This window comes from Rhineura floridana, chromosome 2 (genome assembly GCF_030035675.1).
Source record: "Rhineura floridana isolate rRhiFlo1 chromosome 2, rRhiFlo1.hap2, whole genome shotgun sequence".
NCBI classification, from domain to species: domain Eukaryota; kingdom Metazoa; phylum Chordata; class Lepidosauria; order Squamata; family Rhineuridae; genus Rhineura; species Rhineura floridana.
In genome coordinates this window covers 107,120,992-107,143,496 of record NC_084481.1, presented here as the reverse complement: position 1 = coordinate 107,143,496, position 22,505 = coordinate 107,120,992, and the positions used below count along the sequence as shown (strand labels likewise).

Sequence of the window (22,505 nt, the reverse complement as noted above, 5' to 3'; positions counted from 1 at the left end):
TCACACAGATCTCTGTAGGAAGGCAACAGCCCAATCTTAGAATAAGGAACAGAGTAATACAGTAGGGCCCCACTCATATGGCGGGTTACGTTCCAGACCTCCGTCTAAAAGCGAAACCCGCCAAAAAATGGAACTCCGTCAATAAAATGGTGCCCGACAGCCGAAAAACACCGTAAAAGCGGAACAAGCGCAGTATGAGTGGGGCTTCTGAAGGAGAGACAATAGACTGAGAAGGGGCAAGAGGGAAAAGGAACTCTTACACCTCTAACTATGTGGAATAGGGAAGTTTTTGGCAGCAGCAACTTTCATAACGTTTTCATGTTGCACCTGCCAGAATTCCCTCTTCCACACTGCTGTTAAAAGATACAGGAGCCCTTGTCCTTCCTGGCATTCCATCACCCTAAGACAGGCAAGAAATGCAAGTACAGGCAGAGGAAGTTTCCAACACCCCTCTCCTCCTGATGTGTCAACAGAAGTTCTCAAAAGTATGTAATGTTTAGTATGGGGTGGGTGGGTGAGAGAAGAGAGGGAGAGTCTTGAGAACAGCAAGACGCTGATCAATTTGATCTCTAGTGCAATCGAAGGGAAACAAATTTTACACATGGCAGAACATTGGTCATGGGTAGCAATTTTCCCTCTGAAAAGGAGATGGCAGAGTCAGCTCTTCTACTTACTTGCATGTCAAGCTTGGTTATAAAGCCCTTTTCCTCCTTGTCACAGAGTCCGAAGAGTTCCCTGGCCTTCTCCAGCATCTCCACCTGCATGTTTTCCACATCATTCAAGCAGACAGTAGAAGAAACACCAGAGGCTCTACCATCCTCTTCCTTGTCCTCCTCATGGGAATTTTCAGAGAGTTCTTCCCCAGGTCTTTCCATTACTTCAAGCAGCGCTTTCCTCACTTGGTTTGGAGTGCATCTAACTGCAAATATAAAGCATTTCTTTGATTTTGAAAGGACCCATTAACTTTACACCTCAATAAATGCAATTATCTTTGTTTCTGGGTCCCAATTTACATGTGAAATCTACAGAGTTGCTTATATCTCTTTTAACAGCATCTATAGCACAAAAATGGAAATCTCTGGAAGAATTAAGTATAGCACTATGGTATAGGAATGTAGGGAAAATTGCAGTGGCAAAAAAAACATGTTAGATTAATGAGAGACATAGGTCAGTGGTTCCCAAACTACCCCCCCGACTACTTGAAAATTGCTGAGGGTCATCACATGAACAGCTGTGGTGTAATGGTTTGTTTTACTGATGTGGTCCCACTGTGGGGTCAATGGGGTTACTTGTTTTTGTCTTTCATATATTGTTCTGACTTGAAAACTTTAAAATATTTATTTAAAAAATTGCTGCGGGTCTTGGCGGACCACTTAATGATTTTTCTTACTGCTGTAGCAATTGTATTGAGCTATGCTAGATGCTATGTGATTTTTAGTTGTATTTTTATTGCTTAGATTGTATTTTACTGTATGACAAGATGAATTCCATAGAATCAAGTTATAAGTGTTCTTCACAGACACGCTGAAGACCACCTGAATGACATTTACGTATCACCGGTGGTCCATGAACCACAGTCTGGGAGTCCCTGACATGGGTAAACCAAGGGACTTTTACCTGCTTTTAGTTTGCACACAAATCAGAAAGATATGCATCATCTCCTGTCTTCAACAGCCTTGAATGTATGGAAACCATAACAAAAATGAAGAACAAAATAAGGTTCTGAAAACAGTTGCTTTCTCTGACCCATCCCTATAATTTAATTGTGGATTTTTGTTGAACACATCATCTCCCCACCCATATTATCTTGTAAATTAAAAAGGACAGATGTGATTTAGCTATAAACCTTGTAAATAAGCTTACTCAATTTAATATATATGTATTATTGTATTAAGCGCAACAACCAGGAGTTAAGTGGCTGGTAGTAGCATTTATAATTTTATTTTAACACGGCAATCATTTATTTTTGTTTTTGTATATAAATAAAATCTAATACAAATATTTTTTAAAAATACATTGGCCTGGTTCACATGTAAACTATGGCTTAATGCAACGGAGTGTATGCTGGTGGATGCAGCTAATGCAGTGCTCGCTTCAAGCCTTCCCTGCCCCTCTGCTTCCACACCACCAGCAAATACTGAACGTCTGGCTTGTTGAGCTGTCTCCAATTGTGAGCGGTAAGCCAAAGTTTGTTCTTGGTTTAAGACTCATGGTTTGTATGAAGAGCAATGAACCATGAGGGCAGGTTCAGATGTCATAATAAGCCAGTCTCTGGTTTGTTCTGTCTATAGCATGGCAGCAGAAACAGAGGAGGAGTGAAGTGAGCACTGTATTAGCTGCATGCACCAGCACACTGCTCACATGGATTTATTAAGTGCGAACCATGCCATTGAGCGAAAGGCTGCCATCATGTTCCTGTGTGTCTCCTTGAATATGGAACAAACGTAGTGGGATTACCCCATTTCTGTTACTGAAGGACAATAAAGAGAAGAGAAAGAGACTTCTGTTTACAATGGGATAAAACATACAATTTCCTCAGAAACTTGCATCTCAAAAGCACAACACAGCTGACAGCATTCTTGAAAGAACAGGACTGAGTGCCCTTGACCATTGCAGGGAGAGGCCTACCCACATTCTCTCCTGCCTATGCTTGCTATGTATTGCTGTGAAATGAAAATTCTCTTCTGGCAGCTGTGGGTTGCCAAGAGAAGAAAAACACTCATCGAGATGAGATCACCACAGAATCTAATTAGGAGAGATGGGACAGGGAAGAGCCAAGCCATTGCTAAATCAGGAGCAGCCAACTCCCACCCCAGGGGATTGAGTTAACGCCCCAAGCAATTTTTCTCCCCCCCCCGATCTTACCGATTTTGGCAATGGTGAAGAAAAGAAATATGAAGTAGACACCATGTTAGGGTAAGCAGAGAGGTTTAACCCTTTGGGTCCAGCCAGAACCCCGACAGGGATGCAAACTGTCCACTCCCCATTATCAGATTTGCCACTTGATGAAAGAAAAGCAAGCTGATTGGCCAGGTGTGTGTTCTGGTGTGTGTACGTGTTCAAAAGTGTGGAGGTAGCCGACTGCAGACATGTATCCACTGCCAGCATGCACCTTCAAGAGGGTTGAGCAATGGTGAATACCAGGCCTCAGGCAAAAAAAAAAAAAAAAGGTTAGCCACCATTGGTACAGACACACACTATGGAGTTTTTATTAGCCAACATATTGTGCTTGAGGCACCACTGGTTCCAATTCAGGGAAACACAAGGTAAATTCCTGAAGTTGCCCTCATGTCCTGATGTGGCTAATTGGAAGCCACTTGTTACTTATTCCATGAAGTGCTTAGGATCTTAGGGCATGAAACACTTAGGGCCTATCTACACCACATCCTTAAAGGCAGGTGTGGGGAACCTTTGGCCCTCCAGATGTTGCTGACCTACAACTCCCATCATCCCTGGCCATTGGCCATGCTTGCTGGGGCTGATGGGAGTTGCAGTTCAGCAACATCTGGAGGGCCAAAGGTTCCCCACACTTGCTTAAAGCAATTTTAACAGTCATTCTCTTTCCTTAGAGAACCCTGGGAACTGCAGTTCTATAAAGAGAAGCTTAGCATCTTCAAAAGAATTCTCAATACCCTTACCAAGCTACAAGCCATACAATTGTTTGGAAGAAAATGATAATTTAAGTGGTACATTGGTACAGATAGACAAGTGCGTTCTTTGGACTGCTTCTTAAGAGTTCCACACTCTAGTACAGACGCGCTACCACAGCAACACACAGCAAGGCTATAATCCTATACAGTAGGGCCCCGGTTTACGGAGTTCTGTTTTCCGGAGTTCCGCTGATGCGGCGGCTTTCAATTAGGGGAAATTCCCCATTTTAAAGTCGCTTTTGCAGCATTTTCGTGTCATTTTCACGCGATGCGACCCATTATGGTCAATGGGTTCCGCTTTACGGCGGGGGCCTGGTCCCTAACCCGCTGTATAAGTGGGGCCCTACTGTACATACTTACATGGAACGTACTTCTGAGTAAACATGCAAAGGTTTGCGCTGTCTGCATGTCAATAAGGAGAGTCATGCACGTGTATATGAGTGTTTCTTTCTTTCCTCATTATCAATTGTATGTATCAAGGTATATCAATCTCTAATCACACCAGAATAGTTATACCATAGTTTCTTCAGTATAAATAATACCTCACAGGATATTTTGTATGCTAGTCCCACTGAAGGAATACACTATTTTCTGATCATTCTGGGGATAGAGCTACTTACACACACATTCTGCGGCACTTTTATTTTGCAGGCTTCTCTGCCTAGATGTAGATAATCATCAAATATCTATGTCCACAAATCCTGTATGAAGTGTACATGCTGGAAGACAAAAAAGGTTAGGCATTTAGCATTACAGCCAGCACATCTGACATTACTTATACAATTTATATACAACTTAACATTAAAAAATATCCAAGCAGTTTACAAGAAAGGATATGATTATAAAATCACAGCTAAAATCTAGGCAATACACAGTTTGTTTATTTATTTATTTATTATTATTATTGGATTTTTATCCCGCCCTTCCTCCCAGCAGGAGCCCAGGGCAGCAATATCAGAATACAGTAAAATACTGTACCCCACTCAGCAACCTAGCTGTTGCATTCTGCACTAGGTGCAGCTTCCAAACTAAGCATGGGGCAACTACAGTTTATTACTTATTAATTATACAAACCAGAAACCTTCCTGTTTCATATAGCCCAAACCAATGCCCATTAGAATGAATGTCAATTATACAGGGAAGATTGGGGACAATAACTTGTCTTGTGAAAAAGTAGATCTCTTCCATGGGCTAGGATCATCCATGGGTCAGGGTTGGGATCACCATATTGCATAGAAATAAAGCACAGTGTGTGTGTAAGGTAATCCTCAAATGTTTCAAAGCCTTCTCTGTAACCTTTTATCTCCATGTGACTTAGAATGTCAGATCACAAATGATTTGCTGTCAAAATTCATAGAGACCAACTGGATGTTTTGCAAGCTCTTTATGAGCTGGGGAACTACGAACACGAATATTTTTTTCAGAAATGGGGCAGATTTCCTCATCTTTAATGCAGAAAGGCCTATGAAGAGAGAGAGAGAGAGAAAATCACAGAATTCATCAAGTAATTATGAAGCTTATAGGAATAGGAATACATACTAATTGTGCGTATGTGGAGGGAGGGTGGAAGATAAAATGATAAAGTCACATAACTGTAAGGCTACTGTACATAAAATTGTCCAGAGGTGCCACAGCCATATGTAATACTCAAGCCTTTTGTTTCTCCTTCTGGTCCATCGAGTTTACTTTTAAGATCCCTTTTTAAAGAAAACAGGAAAGACCTGTGTGAAGCCTTAGTGGTGTATGCTCAGCACAAGAGGATTAGCACTCAAGATAAGGTAACAGAATGTGCTCACACAACCCACAATGTTTACTGATGATCAGTCGGTGAAACAAAGCAGAAGTATAACCTGCCAGGCCCAGATAACATTAAACTAGTCCTTATTTACTCCATATATCAACGTGACAAATAATAAAAGACATCCTGCTACTCCATGCATGTACCACATCTCATGGGCTATAAAAGGTGAAGAGGGAACTATTATTTAAGCAATGCCGCCAAAGTTTACCAAGCATTTTACCAAGTTACATAAGCAGGAACCTAAGAACCCTGCTGCAACGGGATGACAACCTAAATGTTGCTAAATGGGAAGTGGAAGAAGACTAGCCAAGCAGATGTGATCCCACTAGTGTCCCGCAGCATCCGATACTCAGAAGCACGCAGCAGTGAAGTGGCAAATTCAGAAGTGCAGGATCCCTTCATGATAGACACAGCCATAACCCCCTTTTTTGCTGCTGGGCTGAGAATGAGATCCTCGTTAATGCCTTCTCCCACAACAACACATGTCCCTAGGAGCCAATATGCATGAATGGGGGGAGCTATAGCTACTGAAAAGAGACTTTTCAGTGGCTGACTCACCTCCTTTCCCTCTGATTGGCTTGTAGGATGCTGGAGACTTAGGGACCCTGCTGGGACCCTCCTTCCAAAAAAGGAAGGGGTCTAAGACCCCTGAGACCCCGGACGACTACACCTCTGGAAGCACACTGCTGTTGTGTTGTAGGTAGTAGCATCGTGATTCATAGCCACTTATAGCAGCCCTATGCCTCATCAATTTGTCTAATAACTTTTTAATGCCATCCAAGTCTGTGGCCATCACTACTTCTCATGGTAGTCAGCTCCATAGTTTAACCATGTGCTGGGCAAAGTTGTATTTCCCTTTGTCTGTCCCGTACCTCCCACCACTCAGTTTTGTTAAGAGGACCCTCGCATTCTAGCATTATGAGGGAGAAGCACTTTTCCCTCTCCACTTTCTCCACATTGTATATAATTTTATCCACCTGTACCATGTTGTGTCCCCCCTCACCCAGTTGTTGTTTTTCTAAGCTAAAGAGTCCTGAACATTGACCCCTTCTTCATAGGGGAGTTGCCCAAGCCTCTTGATAATTTTTGTTGCACTTTTCCCGTTCTTCATTATCTGAAAGGTGTGGAGACCAGAACTGTTACACAGTATTCCAGGTGCAGTTGCATTGCAGATTTAGGTACTGGGATATTAGAAGTTTTAATTTTGGTTCTTTTCCTAATTATCCCCAACGTGGAGTTCACCTTTTCCACAGCAGGCACACTTTGGCTTGTTGTCTCCATCGAGCTATCCATCACAACCATAAGATTACTCTCCTGGTCAGTCACTACTAGCTGAGACCCCATTAGTGTATATGTGAAGTCAGATTTTTTTTTGCTTACACTGAACCATAATGATATTTTAATGCCTATTATCTCAGTTTGAAAAGATGCTTCTGGAGCTCTTGGCTCTTTTTTGTTTTTACCACCCCTAAATAATTCAGTGAAATCATCAGCAAACTTGGTGAATGTTTAAAACTGGTTGGAAGCGAGAGGGGTATTACTTCATAGTTGTTTGGGGAGGCAGTTTGAGGAGTAAGGGAAAGCAAAGGAGAATGCCAGGTTCCTAGACATGCTTACAGACCAATTAACAATCCAACCTAGTTACTTTCAGACAGTGGTATTCTGCCAGAATTTAAAAGCAAGTAATAATATTCTTTTACCAGCGGTGACCAGAATTGTGGAGCCTGTGGACAAAACAAAGCTTTCCCCCAAGTTATTATATCAAAGCTTGGGACACAGCAGTTCTGGACAGATAAAGTTCTGGACAGAGACACCTTCTAAGGACTTGTCTTAATCCAAAAACCAGGAAAGTCAGCACATACATGGAAGTAGTATATAGACATCAATGAGACTGTTTGCTCACTTTATTGTACGACATTTGGAGTAACATCATATCAAGGGACGGATGACTGCAGAGGTCATTATTTACTGAACACCTTTAGACAAGACAGTTCCACTTGATTCCCACCACTTGGTAGCTTGAACTGTCACAGGCATTGTAGGAAAAATGTATCCAGCACAGATTTGAGCCAAAATGCCACATAGTAGTGTTAAGGCCCAGAACTGACACAACCTGCTCTCCCATCAGAAAATTAATACAATTGTAAATTTGATTTCATTGTAGTGCTTGATTTCTAGAAAGAGAGAGATACTGGGCTTAGGATGGTCTGATAACAACCCTCTCTGATGTAATCCCCAGTAGGCAGAGACTTTGTACTTCTTCAGTGGCAAATGAAAAGTATTCTATACTCTCTCAGGGGCACTTTCATCTATGCTGGCTTGATATGTCCCAAGACTGAGCTCTGGTACGAGTCCCGAGTATAAGCGCCTTTGCTTAAATGCTGGAATGTCTTCACGTGCAAACACCTGTTAAAGGCTGGCCAGTATTATTGACACCATATAATAGAGGTAAGAACTGAAGCTGGAGTGACAGTGACTTGCTCAAGGTTCCCCCGTGAGTTCATGTGGAGCGATTTGGACTGCAGGCTGAACATCAAGCTCACAGCTCACTTTATTAAGTGACTACACCTCACAAGCCCTCTCCTTGTGGTTGCTTCATATCTGTGAGTCTGCCCAGGACCCTTGTTCCACTCCAGAGGTCGTCTTTCAGGTATCTATGCCATCTAAGATAAGGTGGGTGCATGTCTGGGAGGAGGCCTTTCCAGTGCTGGCACCAAGCAGTCTCTGGAGAAATGCTGAGGTTTTTTTATTTTGTATTATATCGATACTTAGATAAGCCATCTTGTGTACCATAATAAGCAGGTGGGTCGAACATATTGTTTTTTTTATTAAAAAAATCTATTCAGCATCTAAATCTGTTTCTGAGGGTGACCGCAGGCAACAGATCTAAATTGAGAGTTCAATGGGAACAGAGTTAAGAAACATCCAAGGATAGGCGCCTGGCAATTGCAACATGCACAGTGTGACGTTTTACTGCCTCTGCAAAGGCTCATAATCCCCCACTACTGCCTCTGGAAGAGGGGGAGATGTTTTTACTCAGCACGCTATATGCTTATCAGCACAATAATTAATCAAATCTGCTTCGCAGAGAGTTTTCCTGTCAAAAGGCCCAGGAAAACATCCACAACATCCACTATGAGTCGCATGAGGCTGGAGGAGCTGTGGGGGAACATGAAAACTAAGGTCTGCTAAGGCAGATGTTCCCTGATCAAGTCAAATTAATATTTCAAAGCAATTTTCAAAATGGACAGCTTTCTGGCCTTTGTGTATGTGTGTGTATAGGTGGAAGGACTAAGGCAGAGAGAGAAAGAGAAGGGAGGACCAACAGTTAAAGAACCGTTTGCTTGCTATTCATAGCTTTCCAGAAAGATGGATTTCAAAAGGTCATCAATAGTTTGTGGAAATTAAAAGCAGGAGGGAGGGTTTTGAAACAATGCTCTCTCTCTTTAAGCACACTGTGCTTGCTGCTGTATCAGCCTTGCCCTTTCAGGGGATTATAAGGCTTCTGGAAAGATTAATCTTTTAACACAGTTCAGTAACAAAACACAGGCAGGGGTGCACAGGTGAGGCCTGCTTATCCATTGCCTCTTTCTCATCTCTGAGGATTAACTCCTTTTCCCTTTATAGGATGCTTGATCACAAACATATACAGTGAACCCCTGCCTTGAACACTCAGACCAGATCAGATGCCATCTGGCTCCATTGCAGCAACCATGACTGGATAATGCCTCTTTTCCAGCCTATGCTCACTGATAGGAACACAATGTTGCCTTTATAGCATATCAGACCTTTGGTCCATCTAACTTAGTATTGTCCACACCAGGGATGAGGAGCCAGTGCTCCTCCAGATGTGGTTGGGCTCTAACTGCCATCAGCCCCAGCCAGCATGTCCAACACTCGGGGATTATGGGAGCCAAGGCTGTGGAGTCAGAGTCAGAAACAATTTTGGGTGGAGTCGGAGTTGGTAGAAATGTACCGACTCCAGCTTCAAAATAAATTTTGATTGACAAATTTTTAAAAATATAAATTCAAAATGTCAAAGAAGCTTCCCATGAAGTCAGCTGTAGTTGAGCATTTCACCACAACTCAAGATGGAAAACATTTTGTGTGTCAGTGTATGACACAGGACCCAGATGAAGACAAATGCTGTGATGCCAAGATCAGCGCATATTCAGGCAGCGATAAAAATGCTCCTATGAGAGCTTCCAATTTAAAAAGACATTTACAGCGCTTTCCAGGGCTGTGGAGTTGGAAGCAATTTTGGGTGGAGTCGGAGTCAGACATTAGAAAAATAGAGGAGTCGGAGTCGAAGGTTTGGCGTACCGACTCCACAGCCCTGATGGGAGCTGTAGACCAACAACAACTGAAGGGCCACAGGATCTCCATGCCTGGTGTACACTGACTGACCACAGTTCTCTGCGGTTTCAGACAAGGAGCTTTCCCAACACTGTTTGCAGATGCCAGAGATTGAATCCTAGACTTTTTGCACGCAAAGGACACATTCTACCACTAAGCTATGACTCCTCTGGGTTTATACCACATACAAAGAATGTTTTCCTGTTCCTGCCCATAGAAAGGACTGAGTATGGGTCTCAAACGCTGAGTGTTTAACAATAAAGATAAAAACCAGAGCACTCGATGCTTCTGGAGGGATTTTTTTTCTTTTAAGAGTTGCTTTAGTTCTTGAGCACATATGTTATACATTACCACTGATCTCACTCCCAGTTCTGTGTGCTTAGTACATCACCACCCAATTCACTGGCTTTCCCACTGATGAGGGAGAATGGGAAACGAGATTGTGGGCCTAGGGCTGTTGGAATCCTTTTTACGATCTCTGGAATATCTTCATTTTTTTTCCTGGCTCTCTGCATCATCAAAACAAATATAGAGTCTGTTGGCATTTCTGCCTGAAATTTTTTAAATATGCCATGCAGAAAAAATAGCTTGGAATATATAGGATATGCACATGCCAATTAGAACACGTGGTCTAAGACAAAATGCCTTCAAACTTCGCAGGAACAGCCTCTAACTGCTAGTGATCAATTTTTGCAAACCATTTCTCATTGCTTGTTAACAACAGGCATTCCACACCAGATATGGAAACCCTACCCCCCACAGGTTGAATAACAAAGGTTGGTTTGGAGGGCAGAATTGGGAGTGAGGTGATCCCACTGCTGTTAGACTAGGAAAAATGTTTTCAAGATGGAAGTCCAGTAGCCCCTCTCTCAAGAACTAAACAACAACAGCCATAATTCATCCCTGATAAATGGCTTGGATTCTAACATTCAGCTCCATGAACCAGAAGGAGGGTTGCATTCAAAAGGAAAGTTCAAGAAGTTAAGATACTGATTTGGATCCTAAGTGCAGGAATAGTCTACCCACTCTGAACAACTAAACAAGCTTATGGTGTTAACTCACTACCAACTACCTGAAGAAGAGTAAAAACAAAAAAGTGACATCTTATTGAACAACAGTGTGGGACACATAGAGGGCAGCTCATCTGAAACCTTGATATTCTTGACTCCTTTACAGAGACATGAATAAAGCCAAGCACATTGGTTAAAACATGCTGGAAACATATGTTTGATGGCTGAAGGAGACTATTCCTGGCAACCTGGATATCGATGGCAGAACTTTTTAAAACTGTGATTGAGGTTTAGAATGTTTTTCTTTTTATTACTGTAAAATTGCTTTGTTACATTTGGTGCCCCGGACTCCTTCAGGAGGAAGGATGGAAAATAAATTTAATTAATAATAAAAAAAACACGTTGCGCTTTTTCTGTCAGATTACTGCACCAAATGTGGAAATCCTTGATACAACTCATCGAGAAAAAAGTAAAATGGCTTTTTGAAAAGAGAAATGAAATGTGAAGATTATTTCTGAAGTTTATCTTATAGGTTTTCAGCTGTGGCTACCTACTGAAAATGACATGTGTATTGCTTAGGACTATGTTTGCTCAACATGGAGCCCCAACTAATCACAACACATAGCTCTGACTAGTGTACCTGTACACTGTGATGATCCCGCAGCTGGCTCTACCTGTGATACTCCCACCAGGGCCACCACCTGTCAGGATCTTGGTTTTTATTTGTTCTCTCACACGCTCTAGCACAAATCTCACAAGATCCCACTGCTAGGCAGCACCACCAGCCACTCCCTGTAAACAATACTGCTATAGACTTCACCTTAGTCTCCCTATGGCTTATTGTTACTTTGTGTCTGGGTGCCCTTGCCATCCACAACCCCCTTGTATCTTTGTCTATAAAGCATACAATCCTGGGTTGCTCTGGATACTTGACGATGTTACAATATCTCCCTTCACCGCTGTCACCATTTATTTGATACTGTTTCCCTCTAGCCTTAGTAATTACCCTGCCCTCCCTTCTGGTCTGTGTATCCCCAGCCAAGGATCAGGCTTTTGGTAAACCAATAAAAGTATTTATTTGATAACACCAGGAAATAACAAGATTGCTTTAGGAATGTTTAACTAGCATGTGGTTTCATTTAGTGTCACTTTTTATGTTTCCAGTCATATATAGTCTGTCTAAATACCAGCCAAATATAATCCAAACCTCCCTCAGAACTCTGCCAATCACTCCTCTCAACAACTCTCCTCCCCCCAGAACTCCACTCCCTCTCTCCAACAACTCCCCCTGTCATCCTCTCATTTATACCTTCAGCCATTCAAACACTCAGCCAATCATCATCCTTCTCCAGCATTCTAGCCCATGTACTCCCCCCTCTCACTCAGTCACTTACCATATATCGCTTAATAAACCCGTACTTACCATAATAAACCCATACTTACCATATTTAGAGTTTTCAAACTATAGGGACATCACATACACCAGCATGCACTTTTCACATTGGTGTGGACTTACAACTTCATAGGTGTACTGCTAAAAATGGCAAAGTGTGAAATGGCCCGCTCTATGAATATCCCTGCTCAGCATCCTTAACTCTAATAACTTATTTGCACATACATAGTCAGAGGTAATGGTGACATTTACCCCAGCACTAACTCCTACTGTTCCTAGAAAAGTCACACCTGTGGCTCGAGGCTAAAACATTGTCATCCACCCAAATACGGAGTTCTGTCAACTTTTCTGATCAGATTCTTTTTTTTAGTTTTCAACAAACTTTTAAAATATTTTTTTTAAAAAAAATACAAAAACCTTTGAAATTTCACAACTCAAATGTGAGATTACACACAGATAGAACTAAACATACAAACCATAAACTAAAAATTTGCAAATAAAATGCAAAATTACCAAACAAATTATACTAATAACGTGAGGATTTAAGCAAGACTAATCTCAGTGATAAAATCTCAGCAGCAAAGCGTTTCAGGTAAGCGACTGTTCCTTGTATATAAAGATAGAGCTCTATAGAACTATTCCTTGTTGCTCCTAGTTCCTTTATTCTAGTCAGATCAGATATTCTAGGAATGAAGGGATTTAAAAATAGTTAAACCTCAGCTTCCATGTAATCTTAACAAGTTGATATATCCTTTGGCTTCATGGTGGTGGTAGAGGAGTTATACTGATACTCAGGAAAGACCAAAGGAACAAGGAAGCATGGGTGGGGGTGGGGGGAAGTACCAATCCAACTGCTTTTAGAACTTGTGTGTCATTTTGTATTTGGCAAGGACAGTTTTGCACATGTTCCTACAGTTGTGTCAATAAACAATGACAACAATCCCCCTTCAGTGTCCTGTAACTACCTGTTGCCATATGCTTGTTCTCCACTGCTTTCCACTAACTCAGAAACGGAGGGAACAAACAGCCATCCCAGCCTGTTGGAAATGTCAAAGTCGGATCCAGTTTGTTTTGAAAAACAGACATTCAGGGCTAGAAGCCAAGGCAAAGTTGCCCTTGGCCACCTCAGCAATTATCAAGGAGCACGAGGCTTTATCACAGGGCCATGAGAAAGGACACCACACTAGGGACCCTCGACAAGACCACCAAGAGTTATATGGCATTGTTTAATGCCCTTTATTTCCCCAGCTGATCACCGATGGGTCTGCAAACCAGCCCTCTAAGATAATATTTACCCAGCAAAAACAAACTTTGACATACCGATACCAGGAAAAATATATGTGTAGAGGAGTGCCTTGGCTGCCTGGGGATTTCGTTTCCTCTTTCCTTATTAGTTGCTGCAAGATTCTAGCTGGAATCTGAATGGATTTTTAAAAAGACTTTTAGGATCACTCAAGACTGATGCAGTACCATTTATGGAACGTGCAAGTATGCCAACATGAAAAGAGCAAAGGTAAATCAGATATTGCTAAGTCAAAAGGGAGCTAGAGATCTCAAAACAGCTGAGAAGAACAAACATTGCTTGGTCCTACTCCCAGTGTATGCAGATATATAGGACTACAAATGCATCCTCCAGAGTAAAAATAAATAAATAAACCAAGACTCATTTGTTTCCAGTGCTCACCGAATTAATGTCTTATCCTTTGGTTTTGCATGATTCCAAACTATTTTTCACTGAGAGGCATACAATAGGCAAAGCACACCGCTTGGCACTGTGGTCTGGCCAAATTTGCATCCATTACCAGCAGCTGCTGTAAAACTAGACTATTAGACGGTGCAAGAAGATTTATCTTACAATTAAGTGTCTGAGGGCTCACACTCCTTGTATAAATGCCAGGGATAGTGTGAGAGCCCCAGACAGTGGGGGTTACCCATGTTAACCAGTTTCCTCCCACAGTCTGAAGTGGTGCAGTCAAGGAGCAATTTTACTACCACTGTTTGAGTGAACTAGGCTTAGATTCCCAACATCACAGTGAATAGTCTCCAAGAGCATGGAACTGGTAGGATTCCTATGAGTCATTTAATCTAACTTCCTGCCCCAAAACCAGATTCTCTGAAACTGTAGTATTCTCAGTGTCACCTGAGATAACTCAAATATCCCAAGTCCCTACCCTTTCTTCCAGGCATGCTTATGGACTTCTTGTGGCACTCTGCCCAGGCAGAATGTTCCTCCAATAGGTAAAAATAAGCCACGATAGGTAGAATGGGTGATCATATTTGTAGAGGGCCTTGCACTCCAGTTTTTCAGATGGACTATTCAAAGTTAATCCAAGCTGTGATGTCATCACTCTCACTCATGTACTGCTGAAAAGGCACCGTTTAATTGAGAATGTGGAGTGTCAGGGAGAAGGGAGTACAGATCACAAAGCCATGCAGGAAATATGGGTTTAAAGAGATGCATGCAAATGTATGAATCTCAGCAACTCAAAATAGACCACACAGGCAAATGTAATCTCTTCTTAAATGGAGTTTGGCTAGTTTTCCTTGAACTATTGGAGGATAGAAGATGTGCTTTGTTTCTCTCTTCTCTTTATCAAGAAACCCATCTGCTTCCATTTCATGTTGAAAAGAATATGCTCTCACCCTTCGTCATTTCTATTAATGTAACCAGGAAAAAATATGACAGTTACATCAAAAAGGTCTCTGACAGGAAATTGAATTATCTGTACTTTGATGCTCACTTTCAACTTCAAATAATAGACAGGATCGGTTCCCAAGAAATGCTTTCATTATTCTATTTCCACAGCACTGTTAGCATGCTAAGTATGCAGGAGGTGCTGTGTGCAGGAGACCAAAGGTGGAGCAGGCCACAGAATAAGGCCTTTTGTTTACCATGGATGGCTGTTCCCATTGCAACATACCCAACAGAAGGCTACTAGCATGGCAAAAGAGGCAGTGACTTTGATATGCCCCCTGGGCCTCAGTTGTGCCCACTGTCATACTCCTGTCATAATCTACCCCTGTTCATATCAAAGAGATTCATTAAGCCAGATGGGAGTTGAAAAACTATCGTAGTAAACACTAAGAAAACAACACCACATGGACAGCAGCCCAGAAGTGGTTTCTCATGTGTATCTTTAACACACTGCACAACCAAGTGAATGCTTTATTTCCTCTTCAGCAACTAAGTAATCACTCTAATTCCTCAGTTATACATAGCTATAAATAGCCTGTGAAAGTCTAAGGGCTAAGTCTCCTATATCCATGTTCCACTAGGAAGCATGGGGGTGTAGGGCACTGATCTCTAACAGAGTTCTCATCTCACAAAATTAAGAATTCCCAGGTTTCTCTACAAGGAAGTATTTGCTATGGTTATGAAGCTGTGGCTTTTAGTCTTTAAAAAGAAAAAAGCAACAAGCATTAACAAAAGCTACAATATATGGACATACATACAAATCTGTCTTATATCAAATTAGACCATAAGTCCATCTAGCCAGCCCAACCCAAAACCTGTTGCATTTTTTAGCTCAACTTGGCAACACCCTTCCTCAGAGCATCCATTAAAGTGTTTTACTGCACAATCTTCCACCACCCATGAGTCATGTCAGACACGACATGAACCATGAACCCATCGATTCTATATGACCTGCTATAACAGCTGTTACGAACACCTCGCATTTGCAGATTCACATATTATTGTCCTAGCCCAGCCTTTCCCAATTAGTGGGCCACCAGAGGTTGTTGGACAACAACTCCCATCAGCCTCAGCCAGCATTGCCAATGGTCAGGAAAGATGGGAATTGTGGTCCAACAACATCTGGTGGCCCACTAGTTGGGAAACGCTGCCCTAGCCAGACTGCAGAACAGGAGAACCCAAATCTGACACAGTAAAATGATAAAGACTTTCAGAGATCAGTAACCGAAAAAAGAACTTATGACAACTGCCAGTCAGAGTCACATGTGCACCAATCCAGAGGCCATTTGGGCTCCAATGCACACAAGGGCTCCTCTGTCAATACTTTTTTGTTCACTTCTCTACCCTCTTTCATGAAGTTGCCCAATCCAGTGGAGGGCCACATGCACAATGGAAGCAGACACCCCAGCAAAGAACTGATGCAACAGAGTGGTGTTGACTGAGAATTGTTATTATACACATTCAAAAAGTCAGTTGAGTTTTATGTGGCACTGGCACTTTGTGGGCTTTATCTTTGGTGCACAGGATCATGCAGTCAAAATGAACAACACACACAGAAGGAATGTTCATGATGTCACCAAGAACTCAAAGGACTGATGCAGTGACAAGATATGGAGTGCTTAATGGGGCAGAAAGAACAGTCTCAAATACTCACTGCAGGACTTTGAAGCTGGTCCTCCAGTTGTGTGTGTGATTTTCTTTCTCCCTTAACGGCACCTAAAGCCCAGTCTCTACAAACTGGGCTAGATTGATTTGAATCATCAAGAAGGCTGATTTAAGTCTTTTATTTAAATCAAGTTTCCCATTCATACTTATATATTTCCCGAAACAATGGTGAAAATCTGACCACAGGTTAATTCACAAGTAAACAGAGTAATAATTATAATCATGCTTTGCACCTCTTTGTTGCACTATATATATTTTGCATGCTTTCCTTTTTTTAAGCTACAGAGGAGAAGTGTTTATACATAACACTCACCCATGGTTTATTAAACAATGGTTTGTTTGATTATCCAAACCCTGCATAGCAGCTTAACTATGGTTTGTTCACTGCCAACAAACTATGGCCTGATGCCATGGGTTGTTGGTGGCATATGAATCTCGCAAAAGCCAAACTTTGGAGAAACAAGCCATGGTTTTGACTCTCTGTAGGACAATTTGTGGTTTGTTAAATAAACCATAGCTTAGCATTATTTGCTACCCAGGCCTAGGTCTTTAAAATATACCCATATAGGATCTTTCTTTCTCATGACCAATACCTATGACAGTTTGTGAGGCTGACAGCACAATCCTATACAAGACTACTCAGAAATAAATCCCATTGAGTTCAACAAGACTTGGTCTCAGGCAAGCAGGTATAGGACTGCAGTACAGGAATATATATGTAACAGAGCTAGGAGGACCGCAGAAAGATGAATACAACTCAAGCACATGAGCCAAGCCACATGCACTTAGGAAAGGAAACATAGAACTTGATTTACTTGACTCTTCCAGATATTTCTGGCCTGTAAGCAACTTTTTCTTTTTAAGACTTCCCCATTCACTGCTTTCAATAAGTCACCCAGGATCTATGTACACACAATGAATAGGCTTAGACTCATTCTACACATTACACAGAATGAAACAGCAGAAGTTTTGGAGGACTCCACCACCACCATCATCATCATCTTTATTGCAGGGCCACAGGCCAACACAAGGTATACAATCCATAACAAAATACAAGATAAGACAAGTTAAAACATTAGCAAGTAGCAAATTGTTAAAACAATATAAAATCAATATGTTCATCTTAGGGCCATATGGCTAGTTCCTAAATAAACTTTAATTACTGAGATGGCAAAGTTAAAATACTGTCGGCATCGATAAGGCCTTTTAGAAATTTCATTTCGAGTTGAGCTCTGAAAGTAAACCGGCTCTTAATTTCCTAGCTGCAGATGCGAATATAGCTACGTGGTGTGTCACCTCATCGTTCCAATCGGACATTAGGAATAATACTTTATCGGCAATTGTGCCGACTCGTTAAGGTCTGGCCACCTCGATGTGAGATTCATTCTGGGATTATGATAAATTGGGCAATCCAGTAAGATATGTGGAAGATCCTCCACCCCTTGATACCCACAAATGCAGTATCTTTGTTCCTTAGGAACCTTAGCTATTCTCCCTTCCCGTTCCGCATTAGGTAAGGAGAAGAATCTAAGTGAGGTGAATGCGAATCTAAGGTTACTGGGCATGTATGTGGTTAGATATGGGGAGCGACTGTGATCGGTTTTAAATCTCCAATACCATGGGGCGGACCTGCTGTTAAGTAGATATAGACGATCTAGATACTGACTATGGTGGATGACAGCTTCCCGAAGTTTCTTATCTGAGCCAATGGTATTGAATTGATGGATAGTAAGATGGTACCTATGTAATAAATTTTCTAGTCTAGCTCCCCAGGATTTCTGAGTAGAAGAGTGGGTTAAATATAAGTTTAACAGGTCTTTATTTTGTAAGTGTACAGTAGATCTCATAAACCTCAGAAGAGCTAGATGGATATGCGTGGTCAGCGGGGGGAGGCCTGTTTCCGCGCGGAGCATTGCAGATGAGGTTCCTGGGGGTAAGTTCAGTAAGCGCCTGAGAAAGTCCGTTTGAATTGTCTCCAAAGATGAAATTGCTTTAGTATCCCACCCCCATATCAAAGCGCCATAAAGAACCTGAGGAATTACTTTAGCCTCAAAAATTTTTAGGGCGGGGGTGACCAAATTACCCCCGGTTGAGCGGTGAAATTTTAAAATGGCTCCCACTGTTTTTATCGCTGATTGTTTAGTATATTGCAAATGGGTTTTCCAGGACAGAGTATCTGAAAAAATCACTCCCAAATACTTAAATACCCGGGTCTGTTCTAATTGGTGATTATCCATTGACCAACGATGATTCACATATCTTCGCCCAAATACTAGAACTTTAGTTTTTTTATAGTTTATTTTTAGCCCCTCAATTACACAAAGCTCATGAAGACGTCTCATTAATTTTTTTAAACCTACTGGGACTAACGAAAGAAGGGCCATGTCATCTGCGTAAAATAGTGTAGATATCTTTCTATTTCCAATAGGGGGGGGGAAATTGTGGACCAGACAGGTCCGATATTATGGCTGTTAAAAATAGGTTAAATAATAGGGATGCAAGAGGACACCCCTGTTTAACACCCCTCGCCACTGATATCGGGTTTGTCATTGCACCGCAATTGTTTAATCTAACCTGGGCGAAAGTGTCTGCATATAGGGCCCTTATTAAATACAATAGTCGGTGATCTATATTCATGTTATATAGTTTTGTCCAAAGTTTGCCCCTGTCTACTGAATCAAACGCTGCGGCCAGATCGACAAATGCCACATAGAGATGTTTTGTAGGGTCAATTATGGCCTGATTTGCCATAAGGTAAAGAGTTAGGCCGTGGTCGATCGGAGAAGACCCTTTCTTGAAGCCAATTTGTTCAGCAGGTATAATGTTATTTGAATTTGCTCATTGTTCCAGTTTTAGAAGGAGAAATTTACTATACAGTTTTAACGCCACATTTAATAAGCTTATGGGGCGATAATTAGAGGGATTAAAAGGGTCGCTCCTTTTGTAAATTGGAACAATGATGTTTCGTCTCCATCCATCTGGTATAATGCCTGATTCGTTGATTCTTGAAAACAGATGTGCCAGAATGGGGGCCCACCAGTCAGAGAAGTTTTTGAATATTTCGGGAGGAAGACGATCTTCCCCAGGTGATTTTCCATTTTTCAATGAGTCAATTAATGATCTGATTTCATCAGATGATACTGGGGGCCACTGTGGGAGATTTTTAATGTCCAAATCCAGACAAACAGGATGGGAGAATGGTGCAGAGGAATATAGGCTGCAAAAGTGGGCGTGCCAAACAAAATATGGAATTTGTTGAGATTTCATATGTTTAATTGAGCCCATTCCCTTATTTACCAAGTTCCAAAATGTACGATCTTGTTTTAGGGATATTGCGTTGGCTAACTTCTGCCATTGGGATATTGCAAAATCAAGTTTCTTTTGTCTCAGGAGGTGCCTATATACTATCTTTGATGATTTAAAAGCTGAGGCAAAAGATTGAACATTTGGATATTTATTGGATAACCGCAAACGTGACCTGAGTTTCCTTTTCGCTGCTCTACACTCAGAATCAAACCACGTAGAGGGGTAACGAAGTCTATTAGGGTTCGAGATTTTTTTTGACATGATTGGACTAAGCATAGAGAGAATGTTATGAAAAGCCAGAATTGGGTCCAAAGTGCCCTCTAATATCTTCTGGTGAATTGATTGGTATGAGCTATTTTCCAATTGGATTGCTAAGTTCTCCCTCAGGTGGTCTGACCAGTGGACTCTTTTCAATTGCCCAGGATTACTCTGCGTGGAAAGTGTGTTGATAGAAGAGTTTGAAAAGTTAATGGTTAGTTGAAGGGGAAAATGATCACTTTCTACTCTGCACAAGACCTTGAAGTCAGAAATAATTGGTAGCAGGGATTGTGATACAATCATGTAATCAATTAAGCTTGCCCCCGCATGGGAGCGGTAGGTAAAGGAACCATAGGAAGAATCTATTTTAGAGCCGTTAAGTATTTCTAAGGGATATGAGGAGACCAATTCTAATAAGGATGAGCCCTGGTTGTTAGACTTTTGGTCTTGAGAAATTCTATTATTGTTATCATTTTGATGTGCTGGCATCCAATTAGATGTACCAATGTTGTATAGCCAAGAGTTCCCAATTCTGGCGTTAAAGTCGCCGCAGAGTAAAAGACGGTCATTGGGAAATTGCTTACTATAGAGGTTGAGAGATTCTTCTAACTTATTCCACACATTAGTTGTTTCCAAGGTTGATACACAAAAAGGGGGAATGTAAACATTGATACAAATCAGAGCTTCAGCCTTAGGGGCTCTAATCCGAAGGGCTAAGATTGATTGGGGGAAGACTAAGGGTAAATTATCAACCAGTAGTAACCAAGAATTTGAAATTAAAGTTATTAGGCCCCCCTTAGGGCGGCCTCCCCCCAAAGATTTAAGTGCAGGACTCAAAAAGGGGTGATAACCAGGAAAGATGAAGTTGTCAACTGAAGTAATCCAAGTTTCCTGTAGACAGATAATTTTGAAATTACTTAAAAATTCCAAAAACTCGGTATCACCTTTCTTGTTGAGCCAGCCGTTGATGTTCCATGAGATAATTAAGGGCTGTCATGCGTCTGTGATTTCATCCAGAGAGGTTGAGAGAGCTACGCAGCAATTCGCAGTCGGACTCCACCACTGGAGACTGGGGTTCATACTTTGTTAATGTCTCTCCATGTAAAAAGCTCTTTGCATGTAGTAAAATATTACATATCTCCAAACAAGGAGATCCAATAAGGTTTACAGCAGCATTTCATTGATTAATTAAAATTATATCCTACACCTTCCTCTAAGGAGCTCAGAGTGGCAAACATGCCAATGTAAAACAAAATTCTTAAAACAATTAAAAACAGCCTTCTAAAAACAATTAATAACTCCTAAAAGCAAACATTTACTCTCAAACTATTATTGCAGATAGGTGCGGCTACTAACACATTTTTAGCCTCTCTCTCAGCACATCTGGCCAAACACAGAGCTGTGAAGTCGGTACGCCAAACCTTCGACTCCGACTCCTCTATTTTTCTACTGTCTGACTCTGACTCCAATTCGGACTCCACCCGAAATTGCTTCCAACTCCACAGCCCTGGAAAGGGCTATAAATGTCTTTTTAAATTGGAAGCTCTCATAGGAGCATTTTTATCGCTGCCTGAATATGCGCTGATCTTGGCATCACAGCATTTGTCTTCATCTGGGTCCTGTGTCATACACTGACACACAAAATGTTTTCCATCTTGAGTTATGGTGAAATGCTCAACTACAGCTGACTTCATGGGAAGCTTCTTTGACATTTTGAATTTATATTTTAAAAAATTTGTCAATCAAAATTTATTTTGAAGCCGGAGTCGGAGTCAGTGCATTTCTACCGACTCCGACTCCACCCAAAATTGCTTCCGACTCCAACTCCAACTCCACGACTCCGACTCCATAGCCCTGGCCAAACACATAAAGAGAAAGACAATGTGTATGGACATGCATCAGTCAATACTGCAAGATGATACTTGGAACACAAAGGAGATAAAAACAAAAATAGCACTGCAAATGCAAGGCCTCATTTTCCCAATGTGAGCATTACACTCCTAGGGCTATTATTCAATTAAGTCCTACTCACAGTAGATACACTGAAATGAACCTAAGTTAATCATGTCTATTAATCATTTCTCTTAATTTCAATGGGTCTACTCTGAGTAGGACTAGCACTGAATACCATCCCACTACTAAGTTTCTTCCTGGAAATGCACATCAGTTCAAATAAATTTACCTTAAGGGCACTGGGATTCAAAGGTAAGCTACCATTCCACCCCTGTGACATGGATTTTGAAGTGCTTTCACCAGCTCTGCAATGTCAACTACACACCAAGGTCTTCATAATCCAACACAAAGTTTGTCATGCCCACTGAAGACAATATTTTTAAGTAGGCTTAACTTTGAGTTGGATTGGGTCATAAAT

The 22,505-nt window shown here is 41.4% G+C and overlaps 1 protein-coding gene across 9 annotated transcripts in view; it reads right to left on the bottom strand.

The window, feature by feature from the left end:
- Positions 1-22,505, bottom strand: part of CRACR2B (calcium release activated channel regulator 2B) — a 45,946-nt gene that overhangs the window by 17,785 nt on the left and 5,656 nt on the right. For 6 of the 9 annotated variants that reach the window (XM_061610049.1, XM_061610048.1, XM_061610052.1 and 3 more), the window contains exons 2-3: positions 4,271-4,369; positions 675-919 (exon numbers count right to left, since the gene is read on the bottom strand). In XM_061610049.1, the coding sequence (XP_061466033.1) occupies positions 675-875 (201 nt within the window). In that variant the 5' untranslated portion in view covers positions 876-919; positions 4,271-4,369. Of the gene's footprint in view, positions 1-674; positions 920-4,270; positions 4,370-17,553; positions 21,989-22,505 lie in introns of those variants that run through there. The other 3 variants (XM_061610054.1, XM_061610056.1, XM_061610055.1) reach the window with 1 other exon arrangement.